Source organism: Pteronotus mesoamericanus, unplaced genomic scaffold (genome assembly GCF_021234165.1).
Source record: "Pteronotus mesoamericanus isolate MK-2021 breed Mesoamerican mustached bat unplaced genomic scaffold, CSHL_Meso_final scaffold_31, whole genome shotgun sequence".
NCBI lineage: Eukaryota > Metazoa > Chordata > Mammalia > Chiroptera > Mormoopidae > Pteronotus > Pteronotus mesoamericanus.
Genome location: NW_026555312.1, coordinates 16,734,639 through 16,756,357, shown reverse-complemented (window position 1 = coordinate 16,756,357; position 21,719 = coordinate 16,734,639). Strand labels below are relative to the sequence as shown.

Sequence of the window (21,719 nt, the reverse complement as noted above, 5' to 3'; positions counted from 1 at the left end):
CCGGTGAGTCATTGCTCCATCAGTGTGCCCGACACTGAAGATAATAGTGTCCCTGGAGGCAGGAGAGTTTTGCGCTCGGGAGGGTTATTGCAGGGCTTTGATGCTGCGGGGAGCACTGCTCCCCAGATCAGAGAGGAAGAAGAGGGCAGAGAGGAGTCATTTCTAGGCTTTCTTATTGGAGCAGTGAGGGGAGGAGATGAAGCTGAGTAAATCCCCCCCGCCCCCTGTCCGTCAAGCTCTGGAGATTTTCCCAACTAAAGCAGTGAACTGTGTTTTTTACCTGACCTTCCTTGTCACATTGAATGAGATGGATTTGATCCGTATAGTGAGACAGGTCAGTCAGTGAAGTCAGAGTATCAATCAGTCTGTCATCTGCCAGGAGGCCAGCATGGAAGGGAGGGCTGTGCCACTGCCCGAGACAGCTCTTCGCCTGAGCCAGTCGGGGTCCCCATGAGGAAAAGGAAGAATCGGGCCCAATGCAGGGCAAAGGAAAGTGGGGCAAATCGAAACAAGAAAACCATAATTCTGGCGAGTAAAAGGAGAAAGGAAGGGGGAAGACAAAAAGGTGTTGGCGTGGAGCATCCTTCACCTTGCCACGGCTGACAGGAGCCTCGGGCAGGGGGGTGCCTATAAAACTGCAGGGCACCCCTGGGGGCTGCTCCCTGGCTCTGATGGCTCCCAAACCTGAGGAGCAGCCACCCCAGGACTGCGAGTGGGCCGCCTGGTGTCAGCCTCTAGGATGTCTTCATTACCTAGCGTCCCAGACCCAGGAGCAAGGACACAGGAGACCCAACAGGCTTTAAAAACAAGAATCTGCTCTCTTTCTCCCTAGCAAAAGGCAAACAGGCCTAAAGAAAGGTGGTGGCATTTGGCGCTGGTGTGGGTCACGGGGGGCTCTTCACCCCTCATCTGTTATACCTGCCATCTGTTGATTGTCACATTTTAGAGCACCCCTAGAATTGGTATTATAAATGCCGAGATTGAAGTAACAAAGCTTGGATAGTTCTGAGAAAATGCCATCTTCCTTTTTCTCTCTCTCGGTCCTTCCACCTCTCCCTTTTCTGCCTCTGCCTTCCTGCTGTGCCCCATGCCAGCCACGCGCTTTATGGGATTTCTGGTGTCCTCTTAAACTCTCCACACTTCCATGACAACCTGGAACAGTCAGCGCTCTGTTGTGTCGCTAACCCATGTCCCTGTCCTGTGTGCTCCTGCCAGCCCCACCTGTACTGCATTTGTGTAATGTCTCCTGTGTGTCATGTGGTTGTCCCCTCAGTGTCTGAAGAGAGTCCCTCTGCCAGTGAGTCTGGAGTCCTCCTGTCCCAAGATCCTTCAGCCAAACCAGTCCTGCTACTGCCCCCCAAAAAACCTGCTGCTTTCTCTGGAGACCATGAGGAGACCCCAGTGAAGCAGCTGTCCCTTCTCAAGCAACCCCCTGCCCTGCCTCCCAAACCCACTGCCAGGATTGCCAACCACTTAACAGGTGAGTCAGCACATCTGCGGAGGCATGCAGCCCTCCCTTCCCTTCAAGGGATAATCTCTTCTCTTGTTCTTTTTATCTGAAGCAGCTCTTTGGTGAGGTTGCTCTATGGGACATGTGGTGTTTCCATGTGTGTCTTGGTACACGCATTCATGGCCTGGGTTTGTGTGTTTGTGTCAAGAAATATTCAGTATACACCTACCAGTCATGTGCCAAGAGCCTTCAGTCATGTGTATCTGTCAATATGTACATTGGCATTTATGTGACTAATTCTAGATTATTTGCCCATCTAGGTGAATTAGATTCAATGTCAAAATATTTGCAGAGATAAAGAGTGGTACCTTGTTGCCTTCATAATGAGTTTGTCAAAGTTCTAAATGTGTTGTCTTTAAATTATTGATCTGAAGCCCAACATGTTTCTTCTATCAAAATTTGTATCTGTGCTATTCTCTTTAAAACATGTTAAAAAGCAAAGACAATAAGCTGTAAAATATTGTGAAAAATGGTTTTAAAACAAGAGTAAGCTCAGGAATGTTGTCCTGAAATGATTCTTGTATTTTTGTTTTTCAAGTGTTATTCAACGAATGTACTATGTTTATTAAATTGGACATCTAGTAAATTGCATTTCCTTGCATATGACTACATGAATCGAATACCACTTGGATTTAAGGTTGTGGCATATCGGAGACTAAAGATTTCAGAGGGTTGTTTCCAGCCTTGATAGCAATCCCACCTGATACTGACTGACTGCCTTTTTACAACATCTTTGGTATTCATATAGTTTCTATTGATCTCTGTACATTTTTGTAAGCTAGAATGCAGATAGAGGTTGGGAAGAATATTCACTTATTTTATAATAGGACAAGTGAGGTTCAAGAAAAATAAGTGGCTTTTCCAGGGCTGGCAGGAATTCTGCGGTAGAGCCACAGTTAGACCCTGTGTTTCCCAACTCCAGGTCAGTGAACATTGTTCTAGAATAGTGGGATGTCTGACACATGGTATGAGTTCTGTTACAGTCCAGCTTAAACATGGAGTTGTGTCAAACTACTCCATCCTTGTATGCACCCATCCAAGTCAGATGCTTATGGTTTAAAAGAGCAAATTTCCACCTAAAGGAACCATTCAACAGATTAATGACACTTTAGTTCAGTGCCCCAAAATTTAAATGCATAGAAAACCACACAGGAGAAAATGCATTCATAAGCCTTCCTCTGACAGAACACCGCTGTCTGTCTGTCTGTCTATGTATCTAATAAAAATTAAGTACTGCTGTACATAGTCTTTTATCACCTGCTTTGTGCACACAGTGATATTTAATGGATACTGTGTGCCCACAATTTTGTCAGCTGCTTTGTATAGATCAGGATTTACTTGATTGACCTCTTTAGGGGCTTTCCATCTTCTCTTTTGTGAAAATACAACAGCAAACATCTTCAACAGCATGCATTTTTCTTTGAAAGTATCTTTGAGTCTTCCCTAATTTGTTTCTAGAATTAAAATTGCTTATTTATCTATACAGTGGACCCTTGAATAACACATGGGTGAGGGGTGCCAATTCCCCATGCAGTTGAAAATCCACATTTAACTGTTGACTCCCTAAAAACTTAAGTTGTCCCTCAGAATCTGCAGGGGATTGGTTCCAGGACCCGTGAGGATACCAAAATCCAAGGATGCTCAAGTCCCCTATATAAAATGACGTGGAACAATACAAACAGTGAGCCCTCCACATCCACGGATTCCCAGCCACAAATCAAACACAGTACAGTTATTTATTGAAAAGATCTGCATATAAGTGGACCCATGCAGTCAAACCTGTGTTGTTCAAGGGCCAGATACATAATACATAAAAAAATAGAGCGGCAATAGGACTACCGTCATGAGTGATGCTTGTAGTTCAGTGCTTGCCGTCTGATAAAAGGTTACGGGAGAAGGCTGACCTTGAGCTGACCCTTAAAGCATGAAGGACACCTACAGAGAGTGAGGAAAGACCATTCCAGGAAAGAAGACACTGGATAAAGACTCAGAGGTGGCAATGTTCAGGTCAGTGAAGAGGTGCTGAGCCAGGGGAGGCCTGTCTTGGAAGTCCTGAGAGAGGGTTCACTGGGTAAGGCATACGAGGATTTAGATTGTGTTCCTATAGCAGTGGAAGGCCAGAGGTTTTTGAGCACAGGAGTGACATGATGAAAACTAGCCTTTAAATTTTTTCCTGGGTTACTTATTGTGTAGACTGAATAGGAAGAACAGAAGGTTGAAGGCCTAACAAAGAAGCCGCTGAGGTCAGCCCTATGCCTCTTTCTCCCAAATCACTAGTTGAATGAAATTGAACCGTTTGAGCTGAGTTCCAGTTGTTGAAACATGAGCTAACAAGCATCGGGATGATGGCAGTAGGAAGAGGGAGAACAGAACATGAGATAAGACATTTTAAAAGAAGTATTGACAAAATTTCTTAGCCAAAAACAGCCTCTAATTTATTTAGTTTTCTAATTAATGAGGGCACACTCCATTTATTTGTAGCTTCAGCTCTGAGCCTTGAACTTGAGTAGGCTAGTAGCTTTAGCACTCTTGATATTTGAGGGACTGAAGATATGTAAATTAGCCCCATCTCTCTGGCGTCCCTCATCCTTTCCCAAGAAGAGTGGACTTTATCTATTATCTGTAAACCTCACCTTTATATCAAATGGATATAAATACATCAAAAAATGGATAAAAATACATCAAAGCCCGTCATCCTTACCATATTGTCCCCAGTAGCCTCGTAAATATGATGGAGACAAAACAGGTGCAGTAGCCTGTGAGCTATGATTCTGGTGCTATCCTTTTGGTTTAAACTCAGTTAGACTTGCTGAATTTTTGTGACTAATCAGTCATAATGAATCTGCATCACCGTGAGGCAGCTGTATTAACCCTGTTGTGTTACTAATTACTCTATAGAGACATCTGGGCCACGTCAGAGGGAATTAAGAAGCTAAGAATTCTAGAACTCTAGATTGAGATTTAGGAGTTTCAGCATGTCCTCATTGTCTGTTGTTCTGTGTACATTTTTGAAAAGAAACAGGACAATTTGAAAGACACCAAGCGTGACTCAGAGAGAGTGACGGTGGTTGATGGTCTGGTAGAGTGCTGCAGGAAGCGTGAGGCTGAACGGAGGCTACTTCCAGGTGCACAATCAGGGGGAAAGAGGCAGAAATATCTCTGCTTTGATATTTGCCTCCACTTTTGTCAGGAAAACCATAATTAATTTGGAGACTGTATTTCTTACAAATTTTCCCTGTCCTTGAGCCAGATAGAGAAAAGCCCTCCTTCTTTTTTCCAAACTACTTCTCCAAACTACTGTCCTCCAAACTACTTCTTTTTTCTCACATTCTCATCCTTCTCCATCTCATCTTGTCCAACACCAGTGTGCACAGTAACACATAATAAAGCCCAGGAGTTGCTGAGAACTAGATTCCCTTCCATTCTGGAGGTGCAGTGCCCAGCAGAGCTGGTTGCATAATGAACATGATCTGAGATGAATAATTCTCAAAATGCATGCTTCTTGGAATAACGGCTGACCCTAGAGGGAAAGGGTGATTGTGGCAAAAAGACAAAAAACCCACTGTCTTCTTTCTTTCTCAGTCTTCATCAATCACCTCTCCAGCCATCCTGCCTCCAGAAGTCAAATGTTAGACAGTGTGTGAGTAATCCCTGCCTCCTGCATAAGGTGTTGGGTTGGCCAAAAAGTCCCTTTAGTTCTTTCCATAAAATAAAAGATACCACTTTCTTTTTCACCAATAGCTTTCTTGATCTGGATATTTTGAGTATGTCAGCTGTCTCCTGTTATTGGCTTCTAGTGGGTAGAGGCCAGGGGTGCTGCCGAACATCTTTCCAATGCATAAGACAGCCCCACAGCAAAGAATTGTTTGGCCAAAATGTCAACAATACCAAGAAACTTTGCAAACCACTTTTGACATGTTTGATCAGTGACAGCACCTTGTGTATATACTGCACAAATTTTTTTTTCCAGCATTTTTACCTTTCTTGTAATAATAAAGCATAATATACCAAAAATGTTGCATATCTTCTTCCCTCTTCAATATTAAAATGGCTGCACAAAAGTTCACCAATTTTGATAATTTTTTTAAAATGCACAATACAAAGAAACAAAGTTATTTTGAATGAAGTTAAAGACAACTAAGCACTGCTAGAGGCATCTTACAGAAAAAACTAAATGAACTTTTTGGTCAACCCAATACCTGCGATTAGGTGCCCCACAAATGCCATTTGAATAAAGGATAATCAACCTATGCGATAGGTGGACTTCACAGTCTGACGTTCACACTTGGGTGGTAACAAATGGCAGCTGCCAGATTTTGAGAACTTTACAACATACCATTTAGTCCTGTGAGGCAGATACTGTCATCATTTTTCTGTTCTTTCCCAATGGAGAGAAATGAAATTTAGAGAAGTTAAATGACTTGATCATGGTTATATAGCTAGCAAGTGGCAGAGATGGACTAGGTCCATTTTGTTGAATTCCAGAGCCCTCACTTATAACCATTAGTTTATACCATGCCCCCCAAAATATCTATTCTTAAAATTCAAAAACAAAAATCATTAGCTTTCTTTGTTTGGTTTGTTTTTTCTTTTTTGCTTTGTGTATTTTAATCTGTTTAAGACAGAAAAAAATTATCCAGTCTTTCAAAAATAAAGATATGTTCTGAAGTCCTTTGATTATAAAGAGAAGGACCTGAGCACAGTTGGGTTGGGTTTCAAAGAGCATGCTAAAAGGAGACAGCCTATAAGGATCAAGAATTGGGGCAAATAGCCCTGGCCAGTCTGGCTCAGTTGGTTGGATCATCGTCCTGCAAACCAAAAGGTCACAGGTTTCATTTCTGGTCAGGGCATGTGCCTGTGTTGCCAGCTCAGTCCTCAGTCAAGGAGAATGCAGAAAGCAGCCAATCGTGTTTCTCTCCCTCTCCTTCCCCCTCCCTTCCCTTCTCTCAAATCATAAATGACAGAGAGAGAGAGAGAAAGAGAGAGAGAGAGAGAGAGAGAGAGAGAAAGGGGAAGGGGAGGAAGGGAGGGAGGGAGGAAGAAAAGAAGGAAGGAAATAGAAAGAAGAGAGAAAAAGGAAAGAGAAAGAAAGAGAGAGAGAGAAAGAAAGAAGGAAAGAAAGAAAGAGAAGAGAGGAAGGAAGGAAGGAAGGGGAAGGGAAGGGGAGGGAGAGAGGGAGGAAGAAAAGAAGGAAAGAAAGACAGAGAAAGAAGAGAGAGAAAGAAAAGAGAGAAAGAAAGAAAGAAAAAGAAAGGGAGAGAGAGAGAAAGAAAGTAAGGAAGGAAGGAAAGAAAGAAAAGAAAGAAAGAAAGGAAGGAAGGAAGGAAGGAAGAAAGGAAGAAAGAAAGAAAAAGAAAGAAAGAAAAGGAAAAAAGGAAAGGCAAATACCATTGGGAGCATTTGGCCATAATTCAACACAAAAAGGAAACTGTTGCTGATCCTTAAAAGCAGGTCCTTCTGTTAATGTAAATGTACCAAGGGCTTACTCGCACTATCTTTAGTGAAATGAAAGGAAACTTAACACATTATCAGAACTTGGTTGATTGCTAGTTTCAACATTACAAACTATTTGTAACTGCAAATTTACCTGACAAATGGCATCCATGCCACATGGTATTTTTCAGCCCCAGTGCAGGTCTAATGAGAATCCTCTATCCAGTGCTTGTCAAACCAAAGCCAATATTCCTATTTACAGCAGTCTCGGTAGTTTTGTGGACACTGTCTAAATGGATTTTTCTAGTTACATTCCAATATGTAATTTCACTTTGTTCCTCTGTTGCTCTGATTCTGTTTGTCCCCACTGCTTCCCAATCTCCCACCCACCACCCATGTTCTTCTCTTTCAGCCTCCTCTCTCTCCAACCCTGCAAAATCATCTAATTACTTTTGTCCTTGCCTTTCCTACCAGTATCCTACCCTGACAGCCCAAGATAACTGATGTTTTGACCACTGTGACCTTGGACCTTATCCCTGCTTTTAAATGTTAATGAACTGTAACCCAGAGTCCTCCTCATGAAGAGGTTACAGGTTCACACTCTCTTGATAACTGATACCTTGAAGGAATGGGAAACTTACCTAAATTTACTCTTTATATCCATTTCTCCATGCAGTCTTGACTTTCTCTTTTCAAAATGCAGAAATGTTTTTTCAGCGCACATACAGACTATTAAAGCTTTTTTTTTAAATTTTATTAGATTGTAACTTTATTTTTTTTCCTTTTTTTTAAATTGTTGTTCAAGGACAAGTTGTCTCCATTTTCCCACCACAACTTTCCCCCACCCCACCCACCCCCACCTCCCACCCTCAATCCTTCCCCGCTTTGGCTTTGTCCCTGGGTCCTTTATACATGTTCCTTGATGACCCTTCCCTTTCTTTTTTCCATTATCCTCCTCCCTCATCCCCTCTGGTTACTATCAGTTTGTTCTTTATTTCCAAGTCTCTGGCTCTATTTTGCTCATTAGTTTGTTTTGTTGATTAGGTTTCACTTATAGGTGAGATCATATGGTGTTTGTCTTTCATCCCCTGGCTTATTTCACTTAGCATGATGCTCTCCAGTTCCATCCATGCTGTCGCAAAGGGTAGGAGCTCCTTCTTTCTTTCTGCTGTGTAGCATTCCATTGTGTACCATAATTTTTTGATCCACTCATTTTTTGATGGGCACTTAGGTTACTTCCAACACTTGGCTATTGTAAATTGTGCTGCTATGAACATTGGGGTGCATAAGTTCTTTTGAATTGGTGTTTCAGGATTCTTAGGGTATAATCCTGGTACTGGCATAAGAACAGACACATAAACCAATGGAACAGAATAGAGAACCCAGAAATAAACCCATGTCTTTATGATCAATTAATATTTGACTAAGGGCGCAGAAACATAAAATAGAGTAAAAATAGTCTTTTCAACAGACTATGTTGGGAGATCTGGGCAGCTACATGCAAAAAAATTAAACTCAACCACCAATTTATACCATACACAAAAATAAACTCAAGATGGATAGAAGACTTAAATATAAGTCGTGACACCATAAAAGTCCTAGAGGAGAACATAGGCAGGAAAATCTCAGATATTCCATGCAGCAATATTTTCACTGATACGTCCTCTAGAGCAAGGGACATAAGGGAAAGAATAAACAAATGGGACCTCATCAAAATAAAAAGCTTCTACACAGCTAAAGAAAACATCAACAAAAATGAAAAGGGAGCCAACCATATGGGAAAATATATTTGTCAATGATACCTCAGACAAGGGTTTGATCTCCAAGTATATAAATAACTCACATGACTAAAACACTTTTAAAAGGGTGCTTTCAGCTCTCACCACTGTGATCAGGATGAGGATTGCAGCAAAATACCTTTTTTCTTTTTTTTTTTTTTTTTGGTAGCACTGTAGGTTGGAGATTTAATTTACTTGGCACTTTTCTATTATGGTGAAAACACGTAATGAAAAATTTACCATTTTAACCATTTTTAAGTACAGTTCAGCAATGTTAAGGATATTCACATTGTTGTGCAATAGATTTCCAAAATTTTTCATCATGCAAAATTAAAACTCTACACCTATTAAATATTCCTCTTTTTCTTTCTTTTCTCTTTAATCCCTGGTAACCACCATTTTTAAAAGATTTTTTTATTTATTTTTTAGAGACAGGGGAAGGGAGGGAGAAAGACAGGAAGAGGAACATCGATGTGCCAGAGAAACATCGATCAGTTGCCTCCTGTACATCCCCAACTGGGGACCTGGCCTGGAACCCAAGCATGTGCCCTGACTGGGCTTTGAACTGGCAACCCTTTGGTTTGCAGAACGACGCCTAGCACACTGAGCCACACCAATCAGGGTGGTAACCACGATTTTAATTCTTGTTTCTATGAATTCTAGAATTACTCTAAGTACCTCATATAAGGGGATTCATATAGTATTTGTTTTTTTGTGCCTGACTTATTTTACTTAGCATAACGTCCTTGGGGTTTATTCACATTGTAGCACGTGACAGGTTTTCCTTCCCTTGTAAAGCTGAATGGAAGTTATATATTAAGGGCATACTATGTGCAAGGCACTCTGCCAGCCCTTACATAATTTACAAAAGTATTCTTTCATTAGCTATAGGCATTGTAGGCAGTTGTAAATAGCAGAACTGTTAATATGAAGATATATAAACATGGCTCTAAAGAAATTCAAATGTTAGGAGATCAAGTCCTTTTGGAAGAATCAGAAAATATGTCATAAAGGAGAATGTATTTGGTGCAGGCCTTAAAGATGAATAAAAATTTGATGGGTAGTGTTGGCAGAGGAGGTTGCTGTAAAATGAGAAGCAGGGTACACAGAGGCACATGAGGATGAGGCATAGTATGTTTAAGAAATAGCAAATAATCCAGCATGTCAGGGACATGGGAGTCTGGTAGAAAAGTAATGAAAGGTCAATCAGAATTGGGCTGAAGCAAAACTGTGGAAAACTTTGAATGCCATGATCAAGGATTTTGCTTTGGAGGAGGAAGTGGGCATGTTTTGTAGACTTTTAGCAATGATTACTTGATTTCACACACACTTTTCTCCTTGATGTTACTGTGGATGAGATGGGTAACAATGCTGGATGAATGAATGGAACTGCAGGGTGTCCAGCATCAACCTGAAATTGCAAAGGGTGCCAAGCAGCTGCCCTTAGTTCTTCTTGGACGTTGTTTAAATGTCCCAGGAGTAGTTTCCTGAGGGTAGGGATGTGGTCTGCCTTGTTCCCTGCTATGTCCTTGGTCAGCACCATGTTGCAGCAGAGCAGGGGGTCTTGTGAGCAAGAGACTCCTCTGTCACTGAAAGAGGAGTTGGATGTCCATTTGTCCACAAGTTCAAAGCTGGATATTTGTTTTCCAGCTCTGACTTCTGCCATAAATGAAATCTGATTATGTTGCTTTGTGTAGTCCTTGAAGGAAACATGATAATCTGGATGGAAAATCAACCCCTTGTACAAGTAGCTAGCAGGTAGAACATGACAACCATCCATTGGTCAAACTTGTGGTCCAGCCTTACCTATCAGGGAGCACACTAGTAATTTCAGCGGGAAATGGAATGGCCTCATAGACACCAATGGCAGATGGTTAGACCAGCCGCCACCATCAGTATAAATGCAAGAAATCTGAGTATGTCCCCCAACAGTGAACAGATACTGTGTATCAGGTAGGTACAAGGTCAGAGATGAACTGCAGCCATCCTTATTCTCTCTTTATAATACCGATGGATCTAACTTGAACTTCTCTGTATCTTCACCATGACTGTGTTACCTCTTAACAGTTCTCTCAGCTCTGTAGAGTATTTCATTTTATATGATCTAAATTTACGGCTTTCAAACTTCATAGATGTATTCCTCGGATTGTGGTGTCCTGAGATCAGGTGAACACATTTATGCTTACCTTCATGATTTGTGATCTTAATTCTATTTCTCCTCATTTTTGCCCAGATTTTCAAAAACTGCCATCCTCCCCAGTAGGCACGGCCAGATCTTAGTCCTTTCATTTGTCCATCCCGGGATCTTCTCACCCCCCTACATGCCGGCCTCACGGGGGGCTCAGGTTCAACAGCTCAGTTATCGACAGAATGGCACTCTCCTCACTCAGTCTCCCTGGGCGGCAACAGTACTCATCATTACTGCAAAAATAAACAATATAATGTGTTTTTATATAGGTGACTTATGAATTTTAACAAAATACTCATCTTTCAACAGGAGTTGATTCTCCTGATTATAGGGACATCTACAGTTTTGACACTTTGAGAGCAGTTTCCTGATGATGTGTAATTTTACTTGGTAAAAAAAAAAAAATCTAATTTAATTGCTTGTTCTGCAAAGGTAACATGCCCAAGTGACTTAGTTGGTGAGTGACCCCCCCACCCCCGCACGGCCCAGCCCCTCCCACTCAGTGAAACCTGTGCCTTTCTACCTGTCATCCTCCCACATGGCCTTGGGAGGGGTCAGTTTAAAAACAAAAGTGTTTCCTTGTGGAAAGTGGCTCTGAAGCAAAGTCAGTTGCTGGTGCTGCTGCTGTATGCTCTAAGAGCCCTCAATTTTAGGACTCTGGAAGGTCTTAGGACATACTCCTCACAAATGTCAGACATTTACTGTAGTCTCTGGGTGCTGACCAACCTTGGGAGAGCAAGCCAGGTAGAGGGACATTTAACACAACTCCTTTGTTACTCTTCTCTCCACACCATCCCTCTCACCACAAGGGGTCAGTCAACATAGGTTACCTTCACAGGCATCTTACCAAGGGAGAAACACCAGACTGCTGCAGAATCCCGGGGATGGCCTGAAGAAATTGATGGGGCTCGTCTGAGCATCGTTCTTGCAGCTGGAAGAGTCGACTCAGTAGTTCAGTGACACTAGACCCTTATTTAAGTTCTTAGTTCACTTTTTATAGGCCTGTATGTCTTTGGACGGAATGTCTGGAGCTATGAAAGGAGACCAAAATTTCTGACCTACTAGAATTGCTGCCAGTGGAAATTGTGTTCTTTCACAGGACCCCAAAAAAGCATTTGAAGAAACACATAAGTGGCAGTATGTGGTGTGGTAAGATTACAAGGCTGCCCCTGGGTACCCAATGCCTCTTCTCCATCCATCCCATCCTGGAAAAAGTCCAGCCTCGTCTTCATCAAGAACAAAAGACAAGGAGCAGTTCTGTGCTATTCGTTCAGCATCAGCAGTCTCAGGCCCTGTACAGGTAGCTTAGCATTTTTCCCAGCTGCGATCTGTTGCTGTGCTGCTGTACCCAGGCTCCCACCTGGAGCCTGTTTAGAGTCCATGCAGCTGCTGGCCGTGCAGCTGCTAAGGCCATATGGTTGCTAAGGGAAGAAAATGCACAAATGAATGGGCAACCACATGTTAGAGAGAGAGAGATCTTTGTTAGCTGGGATGATATTATCTGTGGCTTGGGAAGGACCAGGCACTTTTTCAAAATAACCAGTCAACTTCCCAAGCTTTCACAGGCTTCTGATGGGTCCATCCCCTAACCAATCCATTTCCTAGATCTTCCAGGGTTGTGTCTCTTATCCAGTCCTATCCTTTTTCCAGGCTAGATGGACGGTCTCTGTGGTCGCCATCTTGGCTTCCACTGCGCGTATGCTTACGTCCCCCTTTATGTTCTAGCCTTTCCCTCGGCGCTCTGCAGGGAAGGACCAGAGGTTCCCTGCCTCTAGTTGATTATCCTTAATAATATCTGATTTCCTTTGCTCCCTTTTTAATTAATATCTACCTTCCTACACTAACAGAACCAGCAAATGACTGAGAAATTCTTACAACATCTTTGTTCATTAAGACACTAAGTGCTATTATCATTAACAAATACTGATACATCAGCAGTTACAAATGGCTTCCACAACAGGTGTTAATAAAATGAGAAGAGGCTAGGGGTGTAATCATTTAGCCCAGACTCATTCTACAGTCCTGCGGTAAGAGAGCCAGCTAAAGAAGTAATCTGAGGGTTTCATTCTCCTTGTCCAGAGCTGTGTCATGTTTGAAAATAGAGCCCTCTTGGGTTTTATGGCTCTGTGACACTCACAGTTTGGGTTTATGTTCCTTGTTCTCTGGAACTGGTGGTTTTGCTTTTTCCACTCCATCAACAGAGACAGTTTTATGAATATACTGCATCATGATCAGTCTGGCTGCAGAGGACTCATCCATTTCTAAGTCAGCACGTGGAGAGCTCTGTGTGTGCCCAGAAGGACCAGCCCTAACCATCATTAGAAATGCAAGAGATAAGTGAGCCCTCCAACAATCCATAATTGTCATGCAGCGGAGGCATGCAAAGTTTTATTCACTAAGGGACTATCAAGGTAAAGGAGGCATTTTCCCCCCTGGATTTTTAGAGGAAAAAGAGCCAAAGTCCTAAAAAAGGTTAGATCTCTTTCCCAGGTTTTCTCACCCCTTGGTCTGCATTCTTCTCCGCTAGCTGTTAGTTTTGCTGCAGGGCCGTGTGCATGGAAACAACCTGGGCAATCCCACCTTTTCTCTTCCTGCAGTTCTTTCTCAAACACGGCAAACTGCGAAGATGGTCCTTTGGAAGCCTCTTTGCTCCACTGCTTCTCTTTCACCTGGTTTTTTCTCCTACTTACTTATAATAGAACCACCATACTCTTCAATGCTTTTTTGGCTTCCATCTTCCCACCCCAAACTGAAAAGCATGAGGCCATTTGAACTCTCACAGGTATGGCAAGATCACTGTTAGTAACACTGCAAATGTATATAGTGCTTTATAATTCACAAAGCAAGTCCACAGTATCTTGTCTGCCCCTCCCAACATCTATGGGGGAGGCAGAGAATATATTATTTTTTCAGAGTCCATGAAGACCTTATCTGTTGAAATTCTGTTACATATTAAGGATTGTACTGGGAGTATTTTATACTCAGGTCCTCTCCTAATCTGTTTGGGGACTTTGTAAAATTATAAAAATGTGCCCTCTGGAGGAATGAACTAAACAAAGCTGCCCCTTCCTCTGGCCTGGGGGGCCATGGGCCTGAGTCACCCCAGGCCCATGTCAGCACAGACTGCAGGCCGGATTGCAGTGCACACATCCCCTCAGCACCCTGCATGGAGGTTCTGTAGACATTCATCCAGTTCCTTTTCATAGCAAACCTATAAGGTAGATAACATGCCCTCTCTATAGATGAGAAAACCAAGGCTCCAGAAGGCCAAACCTCTTAGGCAATGGAACAGAACTTCTTGATTTTGGATTTGGGATTAAGCCCCAACTCCTCTGAGCTCTAAGCTAGTGGTGACTTTACCAGGTCTGCAGCAGAAGCTTCCTGAAGTCCATGCCCTGCCCTCAAAAAGCAAGCACCGCCTTCCTCCAGAAGGCCCAGGGCCCTTATCCTTTTGCCTGTGGAAGAAACAACCTCTTCACCAACAAATGTCTCTTAAGGGATGACTTTCTCAGACTGGGTTGTGGAGAGTTCCCTGGATCCTTGTAAACATGTGGATTCTGATTCAGGAGGTCTAAGCTTGGCCACGAGAATCTGCATATCTGTCATGCTCTGCTGCTTCCAGTCCACGGACCACACTTTCAGCCTTAGTAGAGCCTTAGTTTAAGAGAAGCAGATCCTTAAGTTCTACCTCTTCATACTGTTCTAAAGACATGGTGAGAAGGAAAACCAATAAATGTTTACTGAGCACCTACTACGAACTAGGCCCAGACTGTGCTAGTGGAACAGGTGAGGAAATAGCCAAACCCAATGTGATTCAATTAATGCATTACATTGACCTGCTACAAAAAAAAAAAAAAAAAAAAAGGATGGGAAGGGAAGAGAAGGAGAGAAGAAAGGAAGGAAATCAGCAACAAATCAAGAGAAGTGGAATGGATTAAATGGACTCTACATGAAATGCTATGACAAAAGGGCCTGTGAGAGCCCCATGGTCGGCGCCTGAGCCAACCTAGGGGAGGGCAGATGGGCTTCCTGAGGAAGCAATTCAACAGGGATGATAATGGGAGCAACCAGAATTACAGTCACCATTTATTAACCAAGAGCCATATGTTACACTGTGTATGTATTTTATCTTACTTTTCACAATAGTCCTATGAGATATATATTCATCCCTGTTTCACAGATTGAAAAACTGAACAGCAAAGAGTTTAAGCAATTTTCCAATCCTAACAGAGCTAAATGAATGTGTGGTTTTGACAGTTTATCTTCTATTTTTCAGTGAGACAAATTATGATGATAATTGTGTGCTGCTTAGTCCAGTAAAAACTTAACAGCACGTTCTCAAAGTGTGGTCTTCACCTGGGTCCGAAGGATCTGGGAGCTTATTTACAAAATAGACTCCTGAACCCAAGTCTAGACCTACTGAATCTGAACCTCTGAAAGGGAGGCCCAGGAATGTACCTTTCCCCTGTTCCCCTAAGAACGTTGATGAATTCACCACCCTAAGAATTTGGTATCTTGGAAAGAAAAAGTGGGTGGCATGCAATACAGTACCAATCCATTCATCTCACTCCATCATTCTCACTACAGAAATGTCAACGCCTCACTGAACAGAAACGAGTATTGGGATATGTTTCTTTATTCGCCTAACAAACACTGCAGTACACATAGGGAAAATCGAAAGTCAGCAAGGAGGAGGCAAGAGGAGTCTAATACATTGAATCAACTGTCAGAAAAGCTAAACTTTTGATTAAGTATTTGTTGCTTGAGACAAAATTTTAAAGACAGGTTTTTTAGGCGAACCTGTCTAAGATGTCCTTTAAGTATTCTAAAGCAAATAAAATAGAAAAATCCACTCACAAGGAGTTAAGAAATCTTAACATTCACAAAATGTTCAATGATAAATGATTTTTATAGATACAAAATTAAATTGAAAGTGTCACTGGACAAATTTGTTTCTGACCAAAGCCTTTAATTGCAAACTTTAGAGTTAGGCAAGCTAGTCATTAGGTGACTAGATATTAGGCTAATTATGTTGCATAAGTTGGTTTCTGGCACTTTGGTCTTTTGCTTTTAACATGTTGGGAGTATAGAAATGGAACCTCGGGACCTTGATGATGACTTCAGGATGGATATTTTCCCTGGGGCTGGATGGAATGGATGCATCCTGATCACTGAGCTTTGGAATATCCCAAACTTGGGCAGCATCATAGTCCATGCAATTTAGCACCCAGAATCAGTGCTTCTCAACTCCCTGTGTGTGGGAAGCACCAGGGAAGCCTTTAAAATCCAAACACCTGGCCCAGGGATTCTGACTCAGTGGGTCAGATGAAGCTCAGGAATAGAAACTTGTAGCAAACACCAAGGGATAGTTGCAAGTGGCCCTAGAACTCTGAAGTAGTGCCGCTTTTGTTTGTACACAGAAAAAAGAACAGAGTAAGAGTCTAAGAGTCGTTTTCAGACATGACTTTTTAAACATACAAAGCTGAACCCCCCCCCCATCTCATGTAGGATCCCTGAGCAGGGTTGTGGGGTGTCTGCATCAGTATGACCCGAATGTACCCCTGGGACTGAGAATCATGGGGCTGCCAGAGCTCTGGGTCATGGAGTCCAGCACCTCACCGTGGCTCTGGCTGGGCACCCTGTGGGGAATGCTGCCATGCATGTGGGAGGAGCCCCCCATGAGCTAGCAGAGAAGACAAGGAGCTGCCAGGAACCAGCACAAAATCAAGCAAAAGTAAATGGGGGTGCTTACTATCAGGGTCGCAGGGGTTCAGAGCAGAAAAGGCTGCAAGGAGGAAGTTGAGTCTTCTGTTGTGTTTTGGAGGGTGAATACAATTTTGATCATCAGGCAGGAGCAGGGACAGTGTTTCAGGAAGTGAGGACTGCAGGCCCTGAGGGAATGAGCGTGGTTATTGGGAACCTGGCCTCACTGGAGAAGCCAAGGAGATGTAGGAACTGGACAGAGTGACTCAGAGTTACATTGTGCCTTACAGCGTTGACTGGAGCAAGGAGCCATTGTGGGGCCTCAAGCATGACCTGCGCTGTACGGAGATGGCTGGTACAGGGCGGGAATGGATGAGAGGGCTGGGACCCTTTTATCCGCATAAAATAGAAGATGAGGTCCCAGGCTTAGCGTCATGGTCAAGGGGGCAGAGAGCAGAGAGGTTTGCAAGGGTTAGAAAGATAAACAAGAATTCAGAATGACTGATCTTGTACAGCTGGCTTCACATCCTGTCTCCAGATCTGTTAAAAGGAATGACTTGATATTAAGATGTCGTAAAGATATAAAAATAAGGCACTGTCAAGTTTCTAAAGATCTGAGCTGCCTAGGCTCACCTAGATCATCCAGGATGCTAGAAAAAGATGGGGACTGAAAGCCTACAATTCCACCTAGTTTTAACCTTTTTCTTAATCTCCTCCTTTTTCACCAAACCCACTGAGCCAAAAATTATTTTAAATGATTCAGTTTTGTTGTCTGTCCCTATTTAATTTATGCTCATGTGCAGTGAAACAACCAGAAGGAAGATGCAGGCAGACTAGAGGAAGAACAGGTTCTCCATGGCCCTAGCCGGTCTTTCCTGGGACAATAAAAGTAACTGTCTCCACTAATTTGGTCCCACTGGTCATTTCCTCTTTGCCTGTTCTGATAGAACTCCTGGTGTACACATGGCTGTTTTTCCAATAATGAAAACAACTACATTTTGCTATGGAAGTGTAAGAAGTAACACTGTGGAGGAATGAGTGCAGGAACTTAGGGCTTAACAAGACGGGCTGAACTCTCTGTAATCACTGTGCCTTCCTGGGCAGATGGGTCCTGGCTGCCCTCCTGGCTCTGCTTTCTCCTGCCCAAGCCTAGTAGCACCTGCCTGCCTCAGGCAAACAGACACCTAGAGCCACAATGGAAGGAATCACAGACTAAGGGTCCCTGAGGAAAATGGTAATGCTTCCAGACTCATTGCTAGCTTTGTGCTAAAGCTTTCAAGAGCCAGAGGACCACACCCTTTAGTAACAGGAGCAGGACAAAGGTGGTGAGTTTCTGCATCTCAGCCACTGTGGAATTAGCACCACTGTGTCCTGTGCATGGGGGACGGTGCTGAACAGGATGAGCCTTCAGGGGGAGCATAAGAGAGCCTCGTGGCTACGGTTGGTTCGCACTTTGGTGTCAGAAGAGCCATCCCATCAGGCTCACTGGAACGGTTAGGCTTTTTGTATCTCAGTTGTAGGATCAGCAATTTAGTGTCCATACACCCACAGCTGCGTGATCCCAAAACTCTGATCCATTTTATGTTCATATCTACCTCCTAGACTCTCTCTGGGGAAGGTGTAAGTTCATCCCTCACGAGAGCATCATAGTTTCAGCTTGTTCTGTAAACATTTCTTGAACCTCTTGCTCTCTGTGAGCTGGGTGCTTGTTCAAGCTACTAAGGATATAATGACAAATTATTCACAGTCTTTGTACCCCGAAGAGACAGCTATGTAAACAGGAAGCGCATTTCAGTGCCTTCAGAGTCCGGTGCCATCATCTGTAAAAGCGAGGTGATAGTGGTGTCCATGTCACAGGCTTGTTGTGAGGATTAAACTGGGTAGACATGAACAGCACCTAGAACCACATCTGGCACATAATAAGCCTGCTGTAAGTGCTGACGTTGTTATATGACATGCCCACAGTAGGTCCAGTGGGTGCAGAATGGGAGGAGTGATGTAATGATAAGGAAAATTGTTCAGAAGAGGTCACTTTTGAGCTGTATCTTAAAGGGAGAGTAGGAGCTGATCAAAAAGACAACAGAGAGAAAGTTCCAATCTGAGGGAAAGCAGCAAAGGCCGGGGTGTGGAAACATCAGGTGGTTTGGGGAACTCAGCAGTTCAGGAGTGAAGGTGGAGGCCTGTGTGTCATGGTGAGAAAAAGGCCCAATCCAAAGGGGGGAGGCGCCTTGAGGGCTCACCTCAGGTTTCTCTGTGAAACAGGAGAGGTGGTTCAGTGAGGGTGGGGAGCCAGGGAAGGCACAACAGCCCTGGCAGAGAAAGTGAGAGACAAAGCCCACCTGGTAGGACTGAGCTGAGGATGGAGACTACATTTTTGGGTGAGCAAATAAGTAAAATCCATGGGACAGGGGGAATACATGTCCTAGGTGAGACTGCACTCAAAAGGGAGATGGGAGCGGTTATTTCCAGCAAGAAGAACCAGAGCAGACTTCACAGGGGAGAGATGCAAACATGACATGGACTGAACAGCAAAGAGACCATGGAAGCCTTGACTGATGTGTCAGGAAGGGGAGCTTTATTTCCAGGCCATTGGTATGTTTTAAACTGAGGAAGGATGTGATCAGATTTGTGCTCTAGGAATGTCATTTTGCCAGGACTGTGGCAGTGCAACTGCCACATTCAAAGCAGACAGAGTGTTGGAGAAAAATCTAAGGCCTCAAAGACCAAGAGTAGAACCCCACAGTGCTCCCCAACAGGAACGCCAGGCGTGAAGCCAAGTGTCCTGACCCCCCTCACACATGCGCCGGTCCACCCCTCCCCTCCTGCCCTTCCTGGCCACATTCTCCCAGGGAGCCTGCAACCCGCAGGACTCAGCCATGCCCCGCACCAGTACCAGGGGATGCCCAAGAATGTGGAGTACTCAGAGGACTGCAGAGTCATCCCAAAGACGCCATGAGGGCTGGTCTAACACTAAACTTTCCTTAATTTGGAGCATCTCTGGGAAGCTTCAGTGCTGCTGACATGGAACCAGCAAGTCAGTGTGGGCCAGTTCCCCCAGGCCCCCGGAGTGCCTGTTGGAGCCTTGCTACAGTTTGAACAGCCCACTGTAGATGCCACATGAGTGGGTAGGCCAGTCCAAATGCCATGCCCACAGCTCATCACCATATGGGGCACCTGAGCCCTCTGTGTGACAACAGACCCTCACAGAGCATCCCCCAGATATGGAGATCGTCCCCAGGTTACAGAGGAGGAAATGGAGGTTGGCAACATTAAAGTCACTTGTGGAGGGAGATGCTGTTAGTGGCCTTGAACCTAGGGCTGCTTTCTAATCTCTTGCCTGTTTGAAAGGATATGTTCACACTGCGGCATCCAAGTTTTAGGCACCATGGTACGTCGTAGCAAAGGTCTCTTTGAAGGTTCATGGGTTTCCATGAACAAAAGAGTGCATTGCATTCGTTCCCCACTTCCTGCTGCTGTGAGCCTCAGCCTGACAGCTGTGTGACAGACAGCACCGATGCCTGAATCCCCGAGGGCCCTGGGGCCAGCATACCTCCGGCAGCAAGCGAGAGATGGTGGGTGCTTGCTGAGTAGCACTCACCCTGCTGGTGTCTTCACTGGGTGCATTTTATCTCAGGGCCCCTCACTGGCCACAGCCCCAAGGTGGGCACATGCCATGTCCTGGGGTTCCTCCAATGCCCCAAACTCACATCTGCCTCTCCCCTCCTTCTGCTGCAGATCCTGGCGCCCCTGTGAAATTGCCTTGTCTGCCAGTGAAACTGTCGCCTCCGCTACCTCCAAAGAAAGTCATGATCTGTATGCCTGTAGGGGGGCCAGACCTCTCCCTGGCATCCTACGCAGCTCAGAAGAGTGGCCAGCAGGGTGGGGCCCAGCACCACCACACGGTTCTGCCGTCCCAGATCCAGCACCAGCTGCAGTATGGCAGCCTCGGCCAGCATCTCCCCTCCGCCACCGGCTCCCTCCCCATGCACCCCTCGGGCTGCAGGATGATAGACGAGCTGAACAAAACGCTGGCCATGACCATGCAGAGGCTGGAAAGGTAATGGGGGCGAGGGCTGGAGAGGAGGACCTGGCTGGGGAAGGGGAAGAAGGGCTGGGGATCTGATCATGACAGAGGGATGTGAAGTCCCGGGCAAGGGTTTATGCCACTGGGGGAAGGCGGGGTGGGGGGAGGGGGTTGCAGGTAAAATCAGACCAAAATCTGAATGTCAAGGAAAATGTGGAAGAAAAAAATAATGTTGTCAGTTGCCAACCTATAAAACAATCACATTTGTCAGTAAGGAAAAGTAACATATATGCTAGCACCTATTGTATTCCCGTAAGCTTTTAACACTTTTTGAAAGCATACACACATAATCATGAATAGTAAGGAGATGGGGAGAAAAATCTTTGTTTTTCTATTTCATATCTTTCTGTACTGCTTGATTTTTTTATGTCATAGATGTTACTTTTATGATATAAAAATGCCCATTTGAGTGTAAAATCAGAAAAGATGAGAGCTGGCAGAGTGGTGGCGGAGAACCAGAGGCACGGGAAAGGCGGAGAGGTGCCCTGGGTCGTGCCAATGGAGGAAGCAGAGCACTATAGTCTGCTCAGATGCATGGGAGCCTCTAATATTCAACCATGGGTGCAGCCCCTCTCTCACTAGACTCTGCTCTAAGTGACTTTGCTGGGAGGTCTGCCAGGAAAACCCCGCAGGCCCACAGCACAGACCCTGACTCCCCGCGACCTGGGGAGAGCTCTCATGCTGATTCCGAATAGCTCCGGTGTGTGTGTGCATGTGTACATGTGTGCATATGCATGTGTGGGTGTGCTCAAATGCCACCCTCTTGTGCCCAAGAGGTGGCTGAAATTCACCACTATGATTCCAAGGCATATTCCTTGACCTAGTTCCCTAGCATGAGAATAAAAAAGTGGTGATCTGCCATGAAGCTGGGAACTTTAATGCCTGTCCCAGTTTAGTGACCTCCGTTAACTGGGTCCTACGGTTGGGAAATTGCACAATGGGGTCCCAGCCGGTCACCAGGCAGAGAGCCAGAGGCAAGTTGGACACTGTCGGGAACTTCCTGTGGCAGTTTCCCAACTCTCA

General features: G+C 44.4%; 1 protein-coding gene across 5 annotated transcripts in view; it reads left to right on the top strand.

Annotated features, from left to right (window-relative positions):
* The window catches only part of PHACTR1 (phosphatase and actin regulator 1), a 514,659-nt gene that overhangs the window by 428,264 nt on the left and 64,676 nt on the right, over positions 1-21,719 (top strand). For all 5 annotated transcript variants that reach the window (XM_054591889.1, XM_054591892.1, XM_054591891.1 and 2 more), the window contains 2 exons: positions 1,274-1,480; positions 20,348-20,669. In XM_054591889.1, the coding sequence (XP_054447864.1) occupies positions 1,274-1,480; positions 20,348-20,669 (529 nt within the window). The remainder of the gene's footprint in view (positions 1-1,273; positions 1,481-20,347; positions 20,670-21,719) is intronic.